The sequence below is a fragment of the Pholis gunnellus genome (genome assembly GCF_910591455.1).
Source record: "Pholis gunnellus genome assembly, chromosome: 19".
NCBI classification, from domain to species: Eukaryota; Metazoa; Chordata; class Actinopteri; order Perciformes; family Pholidae; genus Pholis; species Pholis gunnellus.
The window spans coordinates 14,500,701-14,519,295 of NC_136546.1; the positions used below are offsets into that span (position 1 = coordinate 14,500,701).

At 41.1% G+C, this 18,595-nt stretch overlaps 1 protein-coding gene across 3 annotated transcripts; it reads left to right on the top strand.

Moving 5' to 3' along the window:
• The first annotated feature begins 910 nt into the window (after positions 1-910).
• ptk2bb (protein tyrosine kinase 2 beta, b) lies at positions 911-18,532 on the top strand. 3 transcript variants are annotated; one of them, XM_079180322.1, is made up of 31 exons: positions 911-1,020; positions 6,358-6,584; positions 6,927-7,105; positions 7,224-7,311; positions 7,701-7,780; positions 8,055-8,117; positions 8,374-8,428; positions 8,555-8,695; positions 8,797-8,871; positions 9,525-9,626; positions 9,780-9,897; positions 10,067-10,106; positions 10,344-10,375; positions 10,500-10,541; positions 10,634-10,731; positions 11,449-11,530; positions 11,620-11,720; positions 11,931-12,046; positions 12,928-13,028; positions 13,224-13,313; positions 14,192-14,396; positions 14,550-14,658; positions 14,770-14,829; positions 14,906-15,031; positions 15,201-15,353; positions 15,591-15,626; positions 16,421-16,445; positions 16,552-16,586; positions 16,842-16,976; positions 17,125-17,205; positions 17,968-18,532. In XM_079180322.1, exons 2-31 carry the CDS (start codon positions 6,393-6,395, stop codon positions 18,181-18,183), a joined length of 2,976 nt encoding a protein of 991 aa, XP_079036448.1. In that variant the 5' UTR covers positions 911-1,020; positions 6,358-6,392; the 3' UTR covers positions 18,184-18,532. The 3 variants fall into 3 exon arrangements, with proteins under 3 accessions (XP_079036448.1, XP_079036447.1, XP_079036449.1); XM_079180321.1 differs by having other exon boundaries at positions 15,201-15,626; XM_079180323.1 differs by lacking the exons at positions 911-1,020; positions 6,358-6,584; positions 6,927-7,105; positions 7,224-7,311; positions 7,701-7,780 and having other exon boundaries at positions 8,096-8,117; positions 8,379-8,428; positions 15,201-15,626.
• The last annotated feature ends 63 nt before the right edge of the window (positions 18,533-18,595 follow it).

Sequence of the window (18,595 nt, forward strand, 5' to 3'; positions counted from 1 at the left end):
CAATGAGGCTAGACATGTAAACAAAAGGGAGCCTTGCCTGCCAAATTTCAAAGTACAGCCTCAAATGACTTGTATTCATACAAGAATATTCCCAAAACAAAAACAAAACTTCACAGGATTTAACGCCAGTATCTATCTGGAAATTTGTCAGAATTGCTTGGCAATAAAAAAGAAAACTGTATAAGAAAGACTGCACATCATATAAGTTCATCATAGAGAATTAGATTTTGCTTTCCTCATTTTCTTTATTTAATATTTATTTTATTGAATGTCTGCATTGGATACCTTATGTCTTACCCTGTATTCTTGCTGTAAATTCTGTTCCCTGAATAAAGATTAATGAAAATATTAGTGACACACTCACACACATTTATTGTCTTTTCCAATCCATCCATTAAATTATTTATGAATCTACCTTTAAAGTATAAAGGCGAGTAAGGCGTTTACAAGTCCTTTTTATTTTGTTTAGCTTGTAGCGCCATCTGCTGCTCAGGTCGTGTAATTACATCAATATAACGCCAAAAACAGTTAAGTGAAGACGCCAGAAAATAGGGACAACATTGTCGAAGGTAAGCTATAAAACTAAAGACCAAAATTAAAATGAAATGCACACAACGTGTCGTATTCTTTCAAATTAGTATGTAAAGTAATTATTGTGTTTATTAAAGTCGTTCTTTCTAACTAACAACTTAGTTACACGACGTATTTTTGCTACAAGCAAGGTTCGGAAATTCCCCAGTCCCAAACTACTGCGACACTCACAAAAACTGCCACAAAATATAATTTTTTTAAAACGTTTCTTTTTGTTGCAGGGGAAAGTACGAGGCAGTCAGCCGCCATATTCCCAGTTTCTGAGGTCCATGAAATAAGGAAGTGGGCCCACCTCAAGGCAGGCTTGCATAGGTGAGGGAGTGGCCACCTGCTCAGTGTGAGAGTCGAACTGTCAGGCCCGGGCTGTCCGCGAGGAATAAAACACCTTCTGTCAAGCTTTTATTCTTAGCGGAATCAAACCAGAACCAGGTAAGACGCACCACTAATAGACGCGTAATTGTATTCCAGCGGAGGGATTTACAACTTCTGCCGTGGAGCGGTATTACAACTAACAGTGTGCTATGTGCCCACATTCATAGAGGTTAACGAAATGAACATATAGACCTGCATGCATACCTTTCCATGACCCTAACCCTTCAGGTTGCTTGTGGCTGTAAACATGTTTTTTCTTTAAAAAAAAAAAGATTTTTATCTTTGGTGGGACCATGCAATATGTCAAACCTGCCTTTGAAGCTTGTATAATTTAATTTGGTCCAAGGTAATGATATTGATTACAATGGCTTAATGTGAAGAACTAGCTGCCATTTTCTCCCATAGAGAGAGAGAGAGAGAGAGAGGGAGAGATCTTCATGTTCCTTATCAAAGCAAGTCTGTGCAGGTGAAGAAGCAGCCACATTCCAGTGCCTGGGGTCATGACGGTGCAGTGAGCAGACCCTCAGTTAAGAGAGCAGGCCTGTCTGCTGAGTACCTGCCTGTGTTGACAAGCGCTTATACCAGGAAACCAGGCTTCACTCTGCCTGCTGCTCTCACGCTGTCTTTACAGGTTCACACTGTTTAATTCAGGGCTTTGTCGATATGTGTAACGGTTATGCAACCGTCAGGATTTTCTCAAAATACCTTTCGGTCTGATACAGAAAACAAACAGACCGTTGGATAGGTAGCATGGGTGTAATGGGATTTCTGAGAATTTGCTGCTGACAGTTTTCTTATAATGCCCACAAACACCATCTGATGATACTTCTTGATGGAACGGATATTAATTCAGTCAGGTGAGCAAGTCATGACTCTGACTCATGATTCTGGTAAAGGCAGTGTGTCTTCCATTGTTTACTTATAGAGACCCAGCAGAGAGACACTCAAAAGGATGAACCTGTGTATAGGAACTACAGCCCAACCCATACTGAATTATTGGATATAAAAAGAATCCAATAACAATATCTGCCTACAGTACTCATAAACAAGCAATCTTTGCGTTCAGATCCCTTTTTGATTTTTTTTTGTTTAAAAATGTGAACAAGATGCAAACTGAGTGGGACATTTCACAATTGAAAAGTCAGCTAATTTAAAGTAATACTCTTGAAGATGTTCTTGTAAATAAATGTCTGTGGCGACATTCCTGGGAAGTGACGCGTTTTCCATCAGCCAGCAGTGGTTGGTGGGGGGGCTACCGCAAGAATCAACAAACTTGTGTGTGAAGTTGCAAAATGTTTTTTTTTAATCTGCTGCTATGGCGAGTAAACGGTTACTATGGCCAAACAAACAAAGAGAAAGAGTGATGACTACCGGTACAGATGACAAAAATAAGTGCAAATGTCACACAGGCTGAACAGATTGGATATCTGGGAAGTGCGATCCAAAAAAAACACAGACACCTGTAAGTACAGGTGCTACTAAAGAGAGTTAGCTCAAACCTTGTTTCATTATTTTTCTAGTTTTAATTGTTTAGTCTTTAAAAAAAAAAGAAGTGATATCTTATGAAGTGTCTTGTTTTGTATGAGCAAAGGTCCAACACCTGAAGATATTCAGTTTACATTTTTACATAACAAACAATGTCAAATCCTCACTACAGAGCTATGAGATGTTTGTCATTTTTGCTTAAGAACTACTTCAATAATTATTTGACGATAAAAAATAGCTGCCGAATATTTTTTCCTTTTTGATCCGCTATTAATCGAGTCATCGCTGCTGCTCCAGACATTTAACACGACACAGATTTATCTGCAGCGAGCTAATATCGGCCGATATATCAGCCGGAGCAATGTATTGCATGTATCCGGTGCAGCCTCGTCTGTTGTATGGAGTGTTTGAAAGAGTTACTTCACTCCACCTTGGCTTCAGTTTGTGGTAGAAATCTCCCTCGGGACCAGTTGTTACCATAACAACTCAAGTGCCAGCATGACAGTGTGTGTGTGTGAGAGAGAGAGACAGAGAGAGACAGACAACAACACCGTGTGGCTGGAAAGTGACGCTTTTGTTCACTTAGAAAAGCTAGAGAGCTGTTAAAAGACACTCACAGAAGAAAGGACTTCCTGGCCATCAGTGATTTTAATTCGGGGCTTTTGTTGTTGACGAGACTATTGTCCAACAATATTATCATGAATACCTGAGTGAGCTCAGTGATGATTTCACAAGATGGAATCCAGTGATCGCATTAAAAGCAGAAGAGCCCGGTGCTTGGCATCATTTCAACATTTATAACACTAAAACAATACCTGAGTTTTGGCGCGATAACAAGCGATATCTTTCTTTACCAAATACAAAAGCCTTCTTTTTATTTTTAGCAAAATAAGCCAAATGTCTTTAATGAAAAATGTCTAAAATACAAGCAAATGTACAAGAGCTTGGGATAAAACAGTAAAATATTAACACAATTATGATTTAAAGCCATTAATATCTGATTAAAGAGCATTTGATAGCAACTTTCAATGCCAGACCATGACCCGTAGATATCAAACCTCTAAGATCTAAGAATAACACTTACAAAAGAGCCATTTTTGGGGTATAACAGTTCTTTATATGTATGTATTAGCTGATTGTGAGCAATAACACATTAATGAAGCAGCTTACTCTTACATAAGAGCAGATATATATCTATGTTTGACACATTTAATCTGGTTCATTTGACATTTTCCTCAGAGACGTATATTTATTTGTGTCTCTCAGGTCTTTCTCCATGCCCCATTGTTCTTGGTTTTAGAGTTTAAGTGTTAAGAATTAAAACTAGACAAAAATCGAGTCACACACACTTGTTACCTGAAGTTAACCGCAGGTCACAAGGTCACAGTGACGCAGACAACTGGTCCAAAGCTCCACCGTTCATCACTCAGACGAGACTTTTTCTTTCTTTGTTTAAGTTTTATTTACATAGCGGACAAATGTTTATGCACAGCATATATAGCAACTCTGTCTGAACATCTGTAGCAATCTGCGATGTATATCTGTCACTAGGCTGACTCATTGTTTCTTCCACGTGAGCCAAGGAATGTATTTGTATATCCACAGCGCCACGTACTTCAAATCCACGGATGGATGTCCCCCCCCCCCCCCCCCCCCCCCCCCCCCCCCCCCCGACAAGTAATCTTAAACTTCACCCTCCTCCATCCCCTCTTGTCAGGCCTCCCACACCCAGGTGATGGTGCAACATGCCGGCCACGCTGCACGCTCATCTTCTCCCTCTTTCCCTTTCTCACCAAACGCACACACACACACACACACACACACACACACACACTCACACACCCACACAGCCCTGCTGCTGGAATTCATGGCCTCAGGCTAACAAAACACAACCTCGTCCAACAGCGGGGAACTAACACAGCTCAGCTCCCCTCGCAGCAGACTGACAGCACGGAGCTCCATTTATGAGAAAACACATTATGGCGCTTTTCTGACGGACGCTATTGTGAGGTGGGTCACTGACAGAATGATCTGCTCTCGCTCTCTTTGCTGTTTGAGTCAACATGCCGTCAGCCGTCTTGATTGACAGGGCAGAATATTAGTGTGATGACTGGAGAGACTCATGTTTTGGGGGCTTCAGGTGGGAGCAGCTCTGGATTTATTTCCCCGATTTCTTTATTTGATGCATCAGTTGGTTGCTGCCTTTCTCTTTGCTACATGTAAGCTGAAGTTCAATCAAAGTGTGTGCAGGCTTTCAGCTTTTTCAAGATGATTAGTTGACCATTTCCAGGTGTGTGCTTGTGATTGTGTCTGTGTGCTCAGGTTTTTTATGATGTATGGTCGGCGTCCGTCATCATGTTTGTTTAAAGCTAAGAGGCCAGAGAAGGATCTCTGGCTGGGGGGTATTTTTTGAGGTATTCATGTCTTAAAGAAATAGACATTTTGGAAAAATACTCATCTAATCTAAGAGTTCCATAAGAAGGTTTGATACTACTCTCAATTCTGCCTGTAGGGTAAATATGTAGCTGGAGCTAGCAGCCTGTTAGCATAGCTTAGCACAAAGACTGGAAACAAGGGGAAACAGCTAGCCTGGCTCTCTCCAAAGGTAACAAAATAAATCCACCTAGCAGTCCCTTAGAGCTAACAAGCCGGAGTGTAAAGCAGGAAGTCACTGCGCTCGGCCCAGAAATCCCCCCTTTGTACGTATTAAGCAAACAAGATACAGCACATCAGATGTTGAGCTTTAGAGGTGCTAGTCTGCAGATAAATATGAGGAATGAGTCCTAAAACCTTCCGGTTCCGGTGTCTCAAAGTCAATGTTGTTGTTTTTTTTTTATGCCTGAAATAAGGTCTATGGTTAACACAAGCTTAAGATACACAGTGTCATCATGGTGAAAACTAGTCCGCCTGTAGCTTAGTGGTGGAAACGTGAAGTCGTACGACAAACGTTTTACTTTGCATTTACGCTTATGCTGAGGTTATAAGGTTATGCTGAACAAAACTTGTAAGTAGTGCTTATTTTCTGCAATAATAGAAAATCTCATTGGCTTTTTGTAGAGGGGAACCAATGCGAGGCCAATTTCTGGGTTGGCCTACAAAAATGCATAAACCCTGCAGAACTCTATTGTTACCTTTAGGCAGAGCTGGCTGTTTCCAGTCTATAAGCTCTAGCTTAATATTAAACAGACGGATATGATATTATATTCTTCATCTTGACGGTGATGAAGCGAGTACTTCTCAAAATGTCAATTTCTTCCTTCAAAGAAGGGCAGATGAGCTACTTCCCTGCAACACTGAGATGTTTTTCCACCTCAGATTCTTGCAAGTAGGACAAATCATCACAGGTTGCATAACGGCCCACAGCTAAGAAGTTACTACACGAGTCAGTTAGTCATCAAGTGGTTTGGTTTTGGACACATTTAGGCGTTGTTTCGCTTTACGACACCGTCCCGGTCAGTCTGTAGACTGGTAGTTTTAACTTTTAAAACACTGCATATTCATTTTTGGAGTTTTCTTTGTGGATGAAGGTGATACAAGGCTCCACACTGTCACAATTCTTCTTTATGAATCACTCAAGCCCTCACTTGCAATCCCGGTCAGGAAGGAATGTAATCAGCGGATCTCAGAATCAAATGATGTGAGTCATGGACACCACATGGCACGAGATCACAGCATGAATGTGAATTGTAGCATGACTGTAGTACTATGATGAAGCAAGTCACAGAACAGGGTGTACTCTTTTGTTAAAGAGAAAACCAGCACCTTATTATGTGAAAGAGATTTGACTCTTCCTTGTTTCTAATTTTGTCTACTTCAGGGTCGAAGATTGCAACCAGTTAAGGACCCCTAACGCTTCGCGACTCATTTTAAATCTTGATTTTAAGTTTTCTTTCCTTTGTCGGTCTGAAGGTTGATGATATGATGGTGCCGACCCACTCGTGAGAATGTATGAGGTGATGTCCGGTGACACCCTGTCCTGGAAGGTGCCCACCCCAAGACAAAGCGAGTCCAGCACCGATTCGCAATCCGCTGGAGACGGAGGGCAAGTCAAGATCCTCAAAGTGTGCTTCTGCACCAACAACAACGTGGGCAAGAACTTCAAGCTGGTTAAATGTGACAGCTCCTGGCAAATTAGGGTGAGAGCAATCCCAAAAGAAACATGGGGAAGGGAGGTAACGTGTCAGAAGACTGTGATGAAGATGGGGATGGTGTTTATCTGAGATGCTTTAGATTAGAAATGTAAGATAGAAGGTGGTGTTTTGCATTTGAGCCAGATACCTGTTTTAATTGGCCCCTTCCTTTATCAAATAATCTTATCTTCTTTCCGTGTACAACAACAGGCAAAAATCTCATCATTTTTTACTTTTTACAGCTAATTTGTTCAGCCTTGCATGAAAAGATAAAGAAAGTGTCAACCACACAGTGCAATAAAAAGAAAGGATCATTAGAAATTCTCATACTCATTCGGTCTCCTCCAGGCTATCATTCGTTCGATTCTGATCTGTGGTCGATTGGGGCCGAACATCGAACACGCAGCATGCTACGGTCTCCTGCTGAAGCACCTGAAGTCAGAAGAACTTCACTGGCTGCATCCGGATATGACCGTTGGGGAGGTGGAGCAACGCTACGAGAGCCATCACGTGGAAGCTGAGTGGAGGTACCGATTGATTTACCGGGACGTTTTGTGTCCGATTTGACGTTATCTCTTCTGCAGTGTTTTGATTTTAAAGTTTGGCTTTTGATAAACTTGCATGCTGTTTTCTGTTCCATTGCAGGTATGACCTTCGTATCAGATACGTTCCCGTCAATTTCTTGGAAAAATTCAAAGATGACAGATCTACGTTAGTGTTTTTTTACCAACAGGTAACAAGCTTCAGTGTATTTTATTTGTAACTTTGTGTCTAAGAGGTGATGTTTTCACACCGCATTGTAATGACGCTTTCCTTCACTGGTTTTGTGTTGGTGGCACTCAGGTATACACAGATATATTGTATTTAACTAAAGAAGGTCATCAGTACACAGGAAATCAGTCTGTCATCACCACCTTTCAGCATTAAGTAGTACATGAAATACATGCTGTTGGCCAGTATTGTCAGTATAAAAACGGCCCGTGATGGGATGGGGGCAAAGAAAATGAAACCTGTGAATCTTTACTTTTCCACCATATTTAAATGATTTTGACAGTAGTGTAATAGTCCGGTCTTGTTGTAGTATTTGTTGGTATAACGGATTTCTCTTTGATTTTGCACCAGGTGCGTAGTGATTACATGCAGTATCATGCCTCTAAGGTCAGTGATGGGATGGCGCTGCAGCTCGGTTGTTTGGAGATCAGGTGAGTCGCGGCAGTTCTCTCATTCTTTTGCTCTCAAAACTTTTAATTTAATCTGTTTTATTAAATGCGGTGATAACACAGTTGGTTAAAGTTGTATTGACAACTTGTCCACGTGTTACACAGCATGTACTGTGGAGAGTTTCATGTTGGTGATTTGGGTTAATAATAGATGATGTCCAGATTATGAGGAGGTCATAAAGTAGCTTGTAGTTTAGGATGATGAACAGTTGGTTGTGTAGAATGTATTCGTCGCTGAGATGTTTTCTTGTTTCAGGAGGTTCTACAAAGACATGAATGCAAAAGGTCTCGAGAAGAAGTCCAACTTTGAGCTGCTAGAGTGAGTTTTATTCATTTCATAACTTCACGTATTACTCTGCATGGAGTGACAGTGAGCCTTGAATTCATGAAACCCTTTTAAAGCCCCACTGGATAATGTTGCACGCACCTTGTAGCAGCTTGACGACTATTTTAATTTATTTATTCAAAGAGGACATTAAGAACATGATGTTTTTAATCTGGTAGTAATATATATGTATATATATTTTTTAATTTGTATTCTTCCTGTTTTTCTGAATTTTCCTTTACAAATGAAGAAAAGAGGTGGGCCTGGACCTCTTCTTTCCTCAACAGCTGATTAACAGCATGAAGGTGAACTATCCTAACTACAAAACCACAAATGTATTTTCCGTATTTACTACTGGGTGCTCCACCAGACCTCTTATCAGAGTGTACATATAAGAATATGTTTTTCAAATGTCCCTGCTTGTGATCCAGTCAAGGCACCTACGGAAGTTGATCCAGCAAACATTTCAACAGTACGCAACACTCAAGGAGGAGGACTGCATGAACAAGTTTTTCGAGACCCTCAAAGAGTTCAGCAGCTACGATGAAGAGGTTTTCCCATGTGAACTAGTGGTGAGTAGCCCCCCTACATCCCGTGGTAGTCTCCATAATCCTAATCTGCTCTTTGTTCACATTAATATGACAAACATTTAACCACGCTCACTTGTCAACAGCAAGGTTGGAGTCTAGCAGTGGAGCTGGTCATCGGTGGGAGGGGGATTCGCCAACGCACACAGAAGAATTCAGCGGTAAGCACCGTGAAGATTTAGGTATTATGTATCATATATTGCATCGGTTTGTGTTATATATCAAATCTATCTAGCTTAGCAGCAGGATTTTCTCGGCTCCACGTCGGCTCCGTGGCCCGGAGGCGTTATGTTTTCGGGTTGTCCGTCCATCCGTCCGGTCCATTTTCGTGATTGCATTATCTCAGGGGCGGCTTGATGGAATTCCTTCAAATGTGGCACAACCGTCCTCTTCCACTCAAGCATGAACTGATTAGATTAAAGGTTGCAAAACCTCAAAACCTCACACAACAGTTTTTGGGGCCCTAACTTAAGAATTCATGCGCTAATTAGGAAACAGGGGGAAACAGCAAGCCTTGCTCTGTCCAAAGGAAACAAAATCCACTTACCAGCACCTCTAAAGCTCACTAATGAACAGTGAGCTCCCAGAAGTCGACACGCTGGTTGCTATCTGGCTGCTCTGAAAGTTGTATAAATTAATTAGTGGTCGTCGTATTAATTTATTCCTGCTGGGCTTTTCAAGTCTAGACATCAGAAACTTGTCTCTTGCCGTCAGTGGACGCTACGCCACGATAGTGTATCTAATGCAGCTTGTAAAATTGAATCAGTGTCCCAGCATAATTTAACTTATTGCATTCCTCTCTTTTGTGCCTCAGCCGGTTTTTCTAGCCGACTTCAAACAGATCAAGAAAATACAATGCTTATCTCAGAGCGATGGGAAGGCTCTCTTAGACCTCAACATAGAGGGGGCCAGACAAGTGAGTACCACAACACCATCTACCTATTATATATTATTACTTTGTGCAGTGTTAAGATACAGAATATACTAATTAAATACATTTACTGTTGAAAGCGTCTGCACAGGATATTTGACCCGCGCTTACGTTGCCCTTTTGTCTGGTTTCTGACAGCGGCTGTCGATCAATGTGGCCACAGTCCCTATGGCAGAGAACATGATGGACCTTATTGATGGCTACTGCCGCTTGGAAAATGACACGGATGAAACTGTTATCTACCGACCAAATAAAGGTGTGTACGACTCAGACACTTCCCCTGTTGCAACATCACCGTGGTTGAAGCAATACATATGTCTTTTTTTAACTATGGAGCATCGTTGGATGCCTTAGAAGCGTTCTGAAAAACTTGTATTGTATCATATAAAGTTAATTTGAATTATCATAACTCATTTCTGTCCTAGATACCAGTGTGCAGAGTGCCCTTCCTGAGATTCCCACAGAGTGAGTGGATGTTGGCTGTTTTTAAAACTTTGGATGATTTGTGCCCTCTCTCGGCCTCGGTGTAGCTGCAGAGTTCAAGCTGTAGTAATTCCTTTTGGTTGTAATAAGAAGTGAAAAGTTAAGAGTTATTGATGTGAAAGGCTGTTTTATTGCATCATTCTGTCAGCGCTCTGAGGAGCAATAAGTTGAAAATGTTTGAGCGGGGCTTTCTCTCATTCTGTGTTTTCTCTGGAGCAGAAGAGACACCAGCTCGATCAGACACAGTATAGGTGAGCTGACAGTTTTCATAGCTTTACATAACCTCTATGTATAATGCAATACATAGCACCTCCGTTATATCATTATCTTACGAAAACAAGGAGATGCATATTGATCTTTCTTTTGTGTTTTCAGGGTCGGATATCTATTGTGAGATTCTCGAAAGGCCGAAATCAGGTCCGTTCAAAGTTTTTATTTATGTTTTTGCAGAATGATTAGTGTGTGAACTGACTTTTGAACTTCAATACATTTAAATCTCTTTTCTGTAGTTATTAAGTACGGGATCGACCGGAGTGACATTGTTCTGGGCCGAATCCTTGGAGCGGGTTTTTTTGGGGAAGTCTACGATGGAGTTTACAAAAAAGATGTAAGTGCATCTCTCTAGTTGAATTATATCAAAACTAACAGCAAAAAAGGATAAAACAAAAACTATATAACTGTCCATAAACTAACAACAGACAATAATGATGGGAAGTTTGTTGGAAAAATATAAAGTAATACAAGATTTGTGTTACCAGGAGTCACAATCGCTGCATAAAATATGTAATTATAGAATATAAAACCTTATGAGTGTTGACTTGCATTACATTTGTAGTGCAACTAACAATTATTTTAATTATCGATTAATCTGCTGCTGCTGAAACTCAAAATTTATCTACAGCCTAAATTAAGATCTTGATCTCAAGAAGTCCAAAACCTCAAAGAATACCAGTTAACTGTCTCATAAAGCAAAGAAAAGCAGCAAATCCTCACAATTGAGAAGCTGGAACCAGAAAATGTTTGGTGTTTTTGCTTTAATTGATCAATTATCAAAATGGTTGCAGAATAAAGGCATGGTCATACCTGCGCGGATGCAGCTGAGGCAATATTCGTACTGAGAATTCATCAAAGTTAAAGATGCAAATTTGCTTCGCCCTCGGAAGCGAATGTTTTTTTGCCCCTTCGCTCCCATAGAATGGAAGTGAGCGGGAGGCAAATGTTAATTATGTGTATCGGCAACAGTCTGTTTGTGTAAATGCTTCAACTAGTTTCCATTTAGATATCCACAGCCTCACTTCTTCTTTTTCCGTTGTTGATTCAACAGAGTGGCGAGAGGGTTAACGTGGCAGTGAAGACCTGCAAAGACTGTTCACCGGATGTGATGGAGAAGTTCATGAGTGAAGCAGGTAATTAGAAAAACATTGTAGATTATAAGGAATGAAATGTGATAACAATAACTATGACGATTACTTTGTGAACTTTGTGTGTTTGCCAGTAATTATGAAGAACCTCAATCATCAGCACATCGTCAAACTGATCGGAATCATAGAGGACGATCCTGTGTGGATAGTCATGGAGCTTTATCAGTTTGGAGAGGTTAGTGACCATCTTAATTTCGTCATTTCAATGTTAATGCAGTCGCGCTGTATAACTGAACTGAAATCTTGGACAGTTCTGTGCTCGAGTCGTGGCGTTGCAGCTCGATTCGTGCATCTCACCGTGACAGAAAGAAGAAGTGTGACAAATGCTCTGCGTCTGAGTGCAGAGTACGTGGATTACTGACTTCCTCAATTGTTGACGTTGCAGCTTGGGAACTACCTATCAGAGAACCAGAACACGATGACAAATATAACTCTGGTGCTGTACAGCCTGCAGATCTGCAAGGCTCTCGTCTACCTCGAAGGGGTCAACATGGTACACAGGTGAGAGGCTCCTTTTTATTGTCATCCAGGAAGTGGAGATAACTGAAGAACGATCACATGATAATCACGATCGATTTGTCAAATCAACTGACAAATCTTCTGTAAAGTGATGGACCCATGTTGTAATATATACATGTAAACCCGGGTCCCCTAAAACGTTATGCAGAAAACCAAGGCCTCATGTTAAGAGAGTAAAGACAAAGTTGTCACTTCGACAACAACTACGAAGTCACGGCGACCAGCTAATCCACACTGAATTTGTATGAGGTGATAATGTCTGTGCTGAAGCTCTCGTACTTTTTCTCAGGCAGGGTTGTATAATAAACGAGGTCCTTTTGTTACGGTCTTAAGAGAAGAGGCACAACCTGTAATGTTCTCTGCCGATCGTGCCGAGTTACAGCGTGTTCTTAAAATTGTTATTTGCTGCACAGTGTTGATTCACAGGGATGGTTGACGGTCCTATCGATAGATATAGTTAGTGAAAAACAACAACAACCTAAAACGGCATCTAAATGTAAATATAAGGTAATGAAAAAAGGACGTTGACATATTTATACTAAGACACACCTTTACAGAAAGTTGACAGAAAAGCATGTTTCTGCAGAATGTTATCAACAGGTTTCAGGCAGCAAAGCAGCCACTCTGGATTCAATCTCCTGTGAAGAAAAACACAGGCAAAGGAAATTACTTTCTGGCTGGAAAATGCAAAGATTCCTTTTGTATTTCTTTCTGCTGCAATTGTGGCAGCATAGCAGTTGTCAAATTCAGGTCAACGAGAGAGGGGGCCCCACAAACATTGCTTGTATAATCTACATTTCTATCATCTCCATCTGTACATGAACCCTAACTTTTCTTTCTGTGTTATTCGTGCTTCGTCTCAGAGACATTGCTGTGCGGAACATCTTAGTCGCCAGTGCAGACTGTGTGAAGCTCGGAGACTTCGGTCTGTCCAGATACATTGAGGACGAAGAATACTACAAAGGTAAGAGATGCTTTTAGGAAACTCTAATTGTTTAAATTGTAATGTATAAAACACATTTACTATGTCCTTGACAGAAAGAGGGAACATCAAACAATGCAGTTGCCACATTTGGAAAATGCACTTTTTTTTTATGTCCCCGTTCGAAAATATAAAAATGTTGACCACATGATAACGACGTCTCCCATTTCTTTGCAGCGTCTGTTACTCGGTTGCCAATCAAGTGGATGGCTCCAGAATCCATCAACTTCAGACGTTTCACCACCGCCAGCGATGTCTGGATGTTTGGTGAGCTTGTGATACTAAACATCTAAATAATAACTAAATCAAATAGAACAGCTCAGGAAGCCACCCTCACTCAAAAAGGCACTGCGTGGTTTTATAAGCTGGTAAAGATGACTTGAACTGATACAGAGACTCGTGTAGGCAAACAGGGATGATGGACTGAAACAACCACTTTATAAACATTTGTATAGACCATGTACAGGGTTTCCTAATCACACGACTGAGTTATAAAGTTGCTGTATCATCTGTTACCAACTGCATCTCTACCTGTCTTAATAACCAAGTTAGCACCACCTTGTGGTCCACTTCATAGCCACACTGTGATCTGGTGCATTTCATACATATATATATCTATATATATCTATATATATATATATAGATATATATACATTTAAATGAAACTGTTCACAATCAACATCTTAGATCTAGTTCCTAATGTCTATTACTTTTTTTTTAGATGTCAGACACAAAAATTGAAAATCGATGATGTGTTTAAACACCCTCTTCTTCTTGAGAGCGGTGAAAAGCAAACGAGGCATAAATAAGTGTAACGCACTTGAGAGTGATTCATTCTGTTAGCTTTGATTCAGCACAATGCTGTTTTATAAAAAAAGGTTAATATAGAATTATGTATGGTAATAATAATAATATGCATGTAATAATATGATAATAAAAAGGTTAATATAGTATATGTGTGTGGCCCTCCTCCTTTTGAGGTTCCTTAATATAGTATTCATGGTAAAAAAGCTTGTTACTTGCCTCGTGACAACAACATGCTGCTCTCTTTTGTTCCCTTTCTTGATCCTTTTGGCTGAACAATGCGTCACAGTAAGCGTGCGTCTGAGAACCTTCTGTTTCTCTGTGTTTGCGCTGCTCCGTAGCTGTATGTATGTGGGAGATAATGAGTTGTGGACAGCAGCCGTTCTTCTGGCTTGAGAACAGAGACGTCATCAACCAACTGGAGCAGGGAATCAGGCTGCCCAAGCCAGACAACTGCCCTCCTGCCCTCTACTCACTCATGACCCGCTGCTGGTCCTACGATCCCAGAGAGAGACCCAGCTTCACCGAGCTGGTGGTGAAGATCAGGTACTTATTCAATATATAAAAAAAGCTCTAATTACGACTAAACTTGTTTTAATTTTATTCAATCCGCCTACCTGCAATAACAGCCCATTAGATGCGTTTTTGTGCCTCTCTTAAGACATCATATAAAGTAACTTGTTGTCCAAAATCTGTCAGTGATGTCCACAAGATGGAGGAGGAGCAGGAAGTGGAGAGGGAGCGGGACAGAGCGCGCTCCACCAAAGTGTTTGACACCAAGTTCAAATTCAACGAACCTCCTCCCAAGGTACGGATCTCAGCCACTGTGATTTCACAATAAAACTGCACATTATTCAAATTAAAACGTTTTAATTGAGTGCCTGTTTTTTTTAATACATATTTTGAATATTCACCGTAGCCTTCAAGAATGAAACCAGGGCGTTTCGGGAACACACTCAGTATTGGTCTACACATTCAGGTACTGTAGCGCACCCAGGTAATCTCTAACCTCCAAGACTTCTAAAACATATTAAGTGATTTGTGTATCTGCGCAGCTGAACGAGGCTCTGTGTGCCAGCTCACCCGACCTGGCCAGCCCATGTGAATACCAGTCCCCCGTGGACTCCATGAGCACTATTGGGTTGCCAGCCATCAGGTCCCCTCGGCGTCGCAGCATAGGGGTAAGAAAGACTCTTGCCTGTGTGCCAATTTTCCTACATTTGAAGTCACGTGTTCTAACGTTGATGAAGCTGGAGTTCATAATGAACGCATTAAGAGACCCCCCCCCCCTAAGAGGCTTTGTGTGTTATTAATCCATTATTCTCCTTTTACTCCTTCCACCGACTACAGGAGGGCGAGTTTTTCCGAGTGGAAGCAAACAGCAGGGAGGAAGCCACGCGCCTGTGGCAGAAGGAGAGACAGCACATGCAGAACACTCTCCGCCGGCAAAAAGAGCAGATGATGGAGGATGAAAAGTGGCTGGAGAAGGAGGAGAGACTCCTGGTGGGAAACAGAGCATCATTAACTTGTGTCAACCCCCTCTCTGTGTCTCTGTGCCCCCCCACTCAGTTGAATGTGGCCCTGGAGGCTACGTGGAACGAGGCATCATTAAACAATACCAACCCACTTGTCCACTCTCGACGCCCTGCTAGCCTTAAATTGAATGTTCCCCTGATAAGAGTTCCAAAGAGGGGGTTCGTGTCCATAATGTATAAAATCAACCTGCCTGTTCTTTTGCAGGACCCCATGGGACCAGAAGACGCTGCCGGCCCAGCGGTAGGTGTACTCTGATACAAACTGTGATTTTTAGAGTCACTGTTACCAAATGCTTTTTGGCAATGTGTCTCACATTTCTGGGCCCAGTTTGTTTTCTTTGGCAACATATTCTTATTCCCATTAGTGAGCAAACAGTCAGCATGATGCCACACAACATGTAGTAGTTTGTGTAGTCTTCATGATATTTCAAGCGGAGTGCAGTGATGACAAAAACAGCCCAACAGTAGGCATTCATATTTGAGAAAATATCTTAAACATTTTTATCCTCAAATGCATATTACTTTAACGCAGTAATGTCTATAGCTGGGTCTGTGCCATGTGATCATTTTTTGAAATGGTCCTAGATTATGGCTTGTGCATATTTCTAATAAATTGCAGTGTTTGTACAACTCCTCCTAGTTTAAACACTAGGTGTCGACTAAATTTAGTAAACAAAACTCGACTAAACTTTGTCTCTTGGCCCAGAAACCAATAAATTACCATTTCTGTCTGATATGTTTGTTACATCTGAAGATTAGCTTTACAGACTTACATTTGCATCGTTATCTTTTAAATGGGCATTTAAGCCTTTTATTTATTTACATGTTCACATATAACATTTGAACTGTTTTATAGTTTAAAAAAATATTGAAGGCATTTCAATTATATTCAAGGGCAGTAGGTACAGAAATCCTTTTTGTAATATGTGAGCACACCAGTAAATGACTGGAATGTCAAACATGAAATTGTTTTTTAGTGTTGAAATAGAAAATGTTCTAGTCCTCCTGAGATTCATCTTTTTTTATTCTCCTTAGTCCCCTGAAGGTGACGCAGAACATTGTAAGTGCTTAAAAGACATTCACATTTTATTTTGACTCATTCTGGCCACTTTCATCTCTCTCTAAACCCTCCTGACTTTCATTCCTCTCATCTTTCTGCCACGCAGCACCTCCAGACAAGCCCCCGAGGCTCACAGCACAGGTAATTTAATTGATTCATTTTTGGGGATTTTTAAACCTTTTTTTAGCCCACTGAAAAGACTATTTAATTGTATTAGCTTTGATTTTTAGATAAAGAGAATTCATAATGACTTATGGAGTCATTTCAAGTAAAATCACCCTTCAGTTGAAAGGAAATTGATGACACCATGCATTAAAATAGGGCCCAGTGATCCTTTGTGTAAGGAAACAGGATGAATATTTCTATCATTAAAACACATTATTCTCTCCTACTAAGCCTGCGCCCACAGCTGAGCTGGACCGCTCTGACGACAAGGTGTACCAATACGTCATGGACCTGGTCAAAGTTGTTGTCCAACTCAAGAACGACATCATAGAGGTGCCACCGGAAAAATACATCACCATCGTGCAGGTACGCCGGGAGAAATTTCAGTTTTTCACTTCAGTTTTACAGTTTGTTGCTACATTAGAAGCAAATTGAAGGTGTATGTCTTGTAATGGAAAACAAACTTGTTGAGTCATACAGCTGATTAATTTCTTGCATTGATCTCTGCCCACAGTCTGTTGGGATGGCTTTACGAGATCTGATCCGCAGTGTGGATGACATACTGCCCACCTTACACGAGTCTATCAGGACTGAGGTACAGTATATGTTCTGCAGCCTGTTTGCCATCTTTTCTCATCTCCTTGCTTCCTGTCGTTATTGATTTTTTTTTTTTCCTGCCAAGCCGTTCCTGCTGTTTGTCCCCCGAAACAAAAAATGACAGAACTCCTCTTCAAACACAAAGCAGCAAAGAGGAAATGACCATTTTGTGTTGACTACTCTGCCTGAGGACACCCCAAAATCCATAGTTTTCACATTAGAGCAGTTTGAACAAAGCCATGTTTATTCATTTATCAAAGAGTACAGACATTTTTTATTTTACGAATTTCTTGCTTACTTCAAACAACAATGTACGTAAAGGACCATATATGTGCAAAATGTATGGACAAAATAACAAGAACAGTTGACAGTATAATGCAGTTGAGTTGAATTAACACAACCAGGGAATTTCAACCAAAACGTGCATAAGCGTCACAAAGGTAGTGCCCCATTTATTTGCATCACAAAATATTGTACAGGTGTGTCTATAGGCCTTTTATGCAGCAGGCATTTTTAATTGTCATAGTCGGAAAAGCACAGGTGTTATTAATGACTAACAACGGCCCTGTTATATTCAAGTGTCCCAATACGCTGTGACAGTTAGCCAGCATGCACAATACCAGGACGCTTAAACTGGGAATCAGCAATCAGTCAGTTTTATCATTTTCACCTGTGCTTTTCCAACTGCGACACGTCCAAATCTCCTCCACGGAAAAAGGCCAACAGTGCCATCTATTATGTTTGTTTACCGTCCCCACAGATCGAGGGCACCCAGAAGCTGCTGAACAACGACATGGCGGAGCTGATCAGCAAAATGCGGCTGGCCCAGCAGAATTCCATCACCTCTTTGAAGGAGGAGTGTAAGAAACAGATGCTGGCTGCAGCGCACAATCTGGCTATGGACAGTAAGAACATGTTAGATGCTGTGGACCAAGCCAGAGTCAGGGCCAACTTAGCCAAGCCGGTGGCCCCCTAGTGGACTGTAAGCTCTCCCATTCAAGCTAACGATTCACATCTGTCAGTCGGAAATAACATTTGCACAAAGTTGAGCATTTTTGTTGTGATTAAACTGCTTAAATTAAGGCTTTGTCAATCCTCATCATACCTGTAAATGTGTGTTGTTAAAGCTGGGGTGCTGAAGTTTTTGTCTCCCCCTTCTGGCAATGAAAGTAACATACGCAAACACTGTCAGTGCTGCGTATGATGCGTGCCTGCAGGTGGGCTCGCCGCATCTCAGCCGGCTCAGGAGTGTCTGACCTCGACATCGATCGTTTTTTTTTTTTTTACTTAAATTCTTCCTCCACACTTTTTTAAATCTGGGGATTCACTACAGAAACTTGTCTTGGCCACTTCTTAGGATTTCCCGCCATAATAGCCGTCATACTTCT